Here is a 5,445-nt window from a genome sequence, read left to right as displayed (position 1 = left end):
ACTGGGAGTCTGTTCGCACATTTAATAAGAAACAATAAGGAAAAGTGTATATCTGACAGGGAGAGGAAATCTTTTTGTGAAAGACGTTTAAATGGAACGTAATAAATAAAGTGCGAGGCTATTTCTGATGACAGCGTTTTGCAAATTACACGACTAACACAAGGTTTATTGCATTACTTTTGCACCAGGCCGGGGAGGGGGCCGGTTGCAAATGCAACAAAAAGGAGAGCTTTTGACATAAAAGCTTCTTGTTGAGAAGCCCTCTTCTATTAAGTGAGTGGATTTTGCTACCATTTCACAAGTGACTCCGGCTTTATTGGTGAGGGCGTTTGGATTTAGAAGAAAAATTCCCGTGAATTAAATTTACCTAAGGGCTAAACACCATTCCGTGATACAATAATGTTTGTCTACCCGTTTTAGCGTGCGCGTTGTGTTTATTTTTGTTTTGCTTTTTTTTTTTTTTTTTTTTTTTTTACATTTTAGGCGCATGGGGAACAGCAAATAAAATATAATTAAATCAAACCGCATGGCGTTATTTTAAATGTCATCCAAAATTTACGTACACGCTGACACCAATTAATTAAATTAAAAACAAAACAAATCTGATAAGGAAATCTGAAAAGTTGCCAGTGTTTATTCATGGCCATAAATATTTTTCGGTCCATAAAAGAAGCAAGAAATTAACATTTCTATAATTATAAAGTGGTTCGTACGTGCTGATAATAACACGAGGGCAAGTGGGGCGATAAAATATATCTACAACCAACACACAACATACTTTTTACAAAAAGAAAAAAAAGTTCACAAGAAGAGCATTTACATTCTCGATAAAATCTATTTGGGACGCGGTGTGTTGGAGGGGTGGGGGGTGTCCACGGAGCCAGTTCTCTTAACGAAAACATGTAAACACGGTGCACACAGAGCCCCGAATAAAAATGCTAGTGTGTGGAGTGGACAGCGGGGGGAAAAAATGAAGTCTTTCTTGTGGTTTACCCCCCCTCCCACCCCGACCCTTGCGAGTGGTGAAACCGCCTATAGTGCGCCTTCCCAAAGACAAGTCCGTGCCTATCGCTTCCGTTACCAAGTCCACTGTTGCGTTTGCACCAAATGGTGCGCTGTGGGGAAGTGCGGCGTGGCGGCCGCGCCGTACTGCGCGTTGTACTGCATGTGCTGGAGCGACTGCGCCCCGTACGCGGTGAAGGGAATCCCGGCCTGAAAAGTGGCCGCCAAGTCCTGAGCTTTGAGGGTGTGACAGGGCTTCCCATCCCTAACCAGGACGGGTACGGCCACTCGCCTAGGCGAAGGCAGGTGGCTGACCTCCATACCTTTCTCGGCCCGGGCTCGCTTCATCTTGTACCGGTGGTTCTGGAACCAGATCTTCACTTGGGTGGGCGTGAGGCGGATGAGGCTTGCCAGGTGCTCCCTCTCCGGGGCCGACAGGTATCTCTGCTGGCGGAAGCGGCGCTCCAGCTCGTAGGTCTGCGCCTTGGAGAAGAGCACCCGCCGTTTGCGCTTCTTGCCCGAGTCGCTGCCCCCGCTGCTGGACGTCTCCTTGTCGTTGTCCGGCGACTCGTCATCGGCGGACGGCTCGGGGGATTTGGCAGAGTCCTGGGAGCCGGCGGAGAGGCCGTGCACTGCGGCGGCGGCGAGAAACGGGAGGAACACTGTCAAAATGTTAGACGCTTCACGCTCGCGTGCGTCAGCAATAATAGCAATTATAATATTATGAATAAAAAGGACATTTCAACATGCGTCTGGAAAGCAAATGACCGCGAGACTCAGTGAAGCGTTCAAATGGGCATTGTGTGCATGCCTGGAAGTCTCCCACACGCACAACAACCGCAACACATCCACTTCCATAAAGCCTCATTGTATTTGCTCCGAATCAGTCAATTCTTAAGACGACGAGCCTCTACTTACATGAGTATTGAATACTGTCCGTGGTGGCGAGCCATCGCGTGTAAGGATTGTCACTAGTGTCATAAAAGGGAGTCTTTAAATGCAGGTTCTGCACGTTTTCCAGGGGACTTTTCACCAAAACTCCAGCGCTTTTCGTGGTGGAGGTGCTCTCCGAGCCCTCCGTGTCCTCCTCCGCTCCGGTGATAGATCCCTCTTCGTCATTTGTGTCCGGAAGGTCCAAAATGTCCTTAACAGAGAAGCCCGTCTTTGTGTTGGTCAACGACATATTCTGGTGGGGGGCGACAACAAGAAAAAAAAAAGTTGCAGCACCAGCACCTTTTCAGTTGGGCAATCCGAGACACACACAGCGAGGAAAGGAGAAGCTGAGCTGGATTTTGAAGGGGGGGAAGGAGAGTCGAGGCTATGGAGAGGCGAGCATCGCCTGCCGAATTCGCTGCGGTTCTGTCTCCGAGAGTCCAGTGAGGGATGCCAAAGTGGCTCAAGTGCAATACTGGCGGCTCATGGATACAGTGCCGGTGCTGGGTGCAGGAGGCAAATAAGCCATTACCTTGTCCGATGCGTCCATATAAGGTTGGTCTCCACACATGAACCTGCAGTGGAAAAGCATTAAAACACGCGAAAGGTTGGCCACGTGTGGGCGGGTCTTAGGAGTCAAGTGGATGAAGACAGTGTTTGCAGATGTGAAATTGTGGGTTTTGGGGAGATCCGAGCATCTACCATTGGTGCTTCAGCGCATGATGAGTGGTATAACGTGTCAATTAATTACAAAGACTGGGAGGGCCTTTTCTACTCCCTATTTACATACAAAGAAACTCCAAGTAGATTCAATGGACTTTTGAAAGAAGGCGCATTTTCAACCAAGCAACTTCAAGCATTATTAAACGAATGATTCATTTTATGTTTGTCATTTTATTTTTATTTTTTTTTTTTTACATTTTGTTAGTTATTTTCGTGCTTCCAACGCGGTTTGGTTCTGTTTAAATAGGAAGGTGTAATTTATGGAAACCTCCTGAGTCAATATTTTGGCCAAGGCTTAAGGACAAGAGGTCGAAGCAGGGCTTTGTTTGTTTCGTTTCAAACGGTAGAGCTAAGTAAATCTATTATTATTATTAATAATAATAATAATAATAATAATAATGATAATAATAATAAATTCAACGTCATTGTCTACACTTTTTTTAAATCCTTGAACGTAAATAGTAACAACAATAACATTTAGTATTTTTATTGCTAACGACGAAATCAATCCCTCCAATCCGGCGCCACTCCCATCTTGACACCACATCCTAATATTTGTTTTAGCCTCTTATAAAGCGCCCCAACGTGCTTTTTCCTCCCGCGCTATCAATGTTGCTTACTTTATTTTCCTCCCCTTCAACACTTCGCCTACCGCTCTCCTCCCTCCTGCCCGCCATGCAGTATGTGATGTGGGTGACAATGTTGCACGTTTTGAGCAAGTTTCCAACCGCATCCTGGGTGGTCGGAGCCGGGCAAACACAAATACAAACCGATTGCTAAGCTGCAGACAATGGGGGAAATGTAGACAAATGTCCGGCTCCTGTTGGAAGCTTTTGTGCCTCTGCAGTTTTTGCATTTATTTCAGACCCCCAAATAATAGATGATTGACGCCCCGCGCACAATGCTTTCTAACTGTTTGGAATAAATCTGAGGTTGTTCCTAGTTGTCATGGCATTCAACGGCTTTCAATGGACTATCTCTTCATTCAATCCCTGGATCCTTGCACAGTATTAAGGAAAGTCCTCCGGGGCGCGCGCACACGCACGCTCACGCGCGCGTACAATAGGAAACTTGTGAAAACTTATGCATGGGCGGAAACTGTTGAGTGCAAAATTATTAGTGCTATCCGCATTTTAAGCAACAACAACAACAACAACAACAACAACAACAACAAAAACAATAATAATAATAATAATAATAATAATAATAATAATAATAATAATAATAATAATTGTTATTATTAGTATTATTTTATTATACGACAGTAGCATAGATAAGCTCACATTTCGACAGCTTTCTATCTATATTACTTTTGTGCAATATGAAACAAATTTTCTTTCCAAATCATTTATTGCTGCCTCAATAATTTAAAATCAATTTTATACATGTATTACACACGCGCAAAGCGTGTATCTGGCGGTTAGGCCTTATATTCCACAAATATATGGCACGATTATCCGCAGCATCTCACAAAGGCGCTATTCAGTTGAGCGAGTTACGTGGACAAACTGGAGCTGGCTCTTAGGCCCTTACGCGGGAGAGGGAGGTGACTGACCTGATCCACCAAGTGTATGCTGCACCCAGCTGAATCCGATATGTGAGAGGGGACACGGGGTGAGCACAGCATACACCCAGAGAGACTTTTTGGCAGTACGGAGGAAAGGCCCGCACGAGCAGCTGCTGCTTCATCACGAATCACACCGGGCTCTTGCAGGGTGTCATTTGACTGTTGCATTTTTTACCCCCAAAAAGTGCGCTCAGCCAGATTAGACTCTGTTTAGAGCACGCAGGCTTATCGGCCCATGTCACGGAGCTTTGCTTTTGTGTGTGTGGCACTGTGACAAGAGGGTGTCAAAAGTAGTTGCTGCGGACCGGACTAGGACGTTTTTGTTTTTTTTTTGGGTGCGTGTGTGTGTGTGTGTGTGTGGTTGTAGTGAATGTTTGATCAGTCTCGTGAGGGTTGTGCAGGATGAGCTAAAAGTGCACAGGCAGGCTAAGTGGACTTATCCACTTGGAGAGAGTATCTGGCCGTGTTTACATGTTTACTTTCACTGTGACTTCAAGCACTCTCACCCTTTCCCCAGTGACTCCCTCAACTTTTTCCCCCCTGTTCATTATTATCATATTATTATTATTATTATTATTATTATTATTATTATTAGTAGTAGTAGTAGTAGTAGTAGTAGTAGTAGCATGTATTTGATCATGATGAGCGCTGACTTTTCTATAGCGCGTGAATGTTTTGTGCATGTGATGGGGAAATAAATAAAGACAGCCTGCAGATGCAGAGGTTTTTCATGGGACAAAACGGGCGCAGGAGTGCTGATCTATTGATGCACAACACCTGTTCATGACTAATTGTAACTATAATATATATATATATATATATATATATATATATATATATATATATATATATATATATATATATATATATATATATATATATATATATATATATATAATATGTGTATGTGTGTGTACGTATGTATGAATGTATTAAAAGAGACACGTAATTACATAAAATAATAGTGTTCAATTTAGCTCTCATGACCTTATATGATAGAGATTATTAAGTGAATAGACGCACATTTTTGTGCAGCATTATTTTATAACGGATTACTTGCAAAACAATGTCTTTTCACGTTCTGTTTTAGATGATTCCCACAAACATTTCTTCTGATTAGTTAAAAACCCTCCCAAAATAATCATGCCTACAATTGTATTCTCATACGAAGAAAAAGCTTTTTATATTCTTGATTAAATACATCTTTCGATTGAATTAAC

General features: G+C 43.2%; 1 protein-coding gene across 3 annotated transcripts; it reads right to left on the bottom strand.

The window, feature by feature from the left end:
- Positions 1 to 437: 437 nt before the first annotated feature.
- Positions 438 to 3,306, bottom strand: nkx2.2a (NK2 homeobox 2a). Of its 3 annotated transcripts, none has more exons than XM_088433303.1 (3): positions 3,279 to 3,306; positions 1,921 to 2,188; positions 438 to 1,664 (listed from the first exon to the last, which is right to left on the bottom strand). In XM_088433303.1, exons 2-3 carry the CDS (start codon positions 2,183 to 2,185, stop codon positions 1,078 to 1,080), a joined length of 852 nt encoding a protein of 283 aa, XP_088289429.1. In that variant the 5' UTR covers positions 2,186 to 2,188; positions 3,279 to 3,306; the 3' UTR covers positions 438 to 1,077. The 3 variants fall into 3 exon arrangements, with proteins under 3 accessions (XP_088289429.1, XP_088289427.1, XP_088289428.1); XM_088433301.1 differs by lacking the exon at positions 3,279 to 3,306 and adding an exon at positions 2,468 to 2,621; XM_088433302.1 differs by lacking the exon at positions 3,279 to 3,306 and adding an exon at positions 2,468 to 2,621 and having other exon boundaries at positions 438 to 1,634.
- Between the last annotated feature and the right edge of the window lie 2,139 nt (positions 3,307 to 5,445).

The sequence above is a fragment of the Hippichthys cyanospilos genome, chromosome 14 (genome assembly GCF_059441005.1).
Source record: "Hippichthys cyanospilos isolate Australia breed blue-spotted pipefish chromosome 14, RoL_Hcya_1.0, whole genome shotgun sequence".
NCBI lineage: Eukaryota > Metazoa > Chordata > Actinopteri > Syngnathiformes > Syngnathidae > Hippichthys > Hippichthys cyanospilos.
Note: the sequence above shows the minus strand (reverse complement) of the source record. Positions and strands in the feature narration are given on the sequence as shown.

Bases quoted from the DNA above. Each gene is read 5' to 3' on its own strand.
- nkx2.2a (XM_088433301.1), bottom strand. From the start codon at position 2,527: ATGCTTTTCCACTGCAGGTTCATGTGTGGAGACCAACCTTATATGGAC. The intron at 2,189-2,467 runs GTAATGGCTTAT...GCCCCCCACCAG, and splicing joins ATATGGACGCATCGGACAAG to AATATGTCGTTGACCAACAC. The intron at 1,665-1,920 runs GTAAGTAGAGGC...ACATTTTGACAG, and splicing joins GGACAGTATTCAATACTCAT to TGTTCCTCCCGTTTCTCGCC.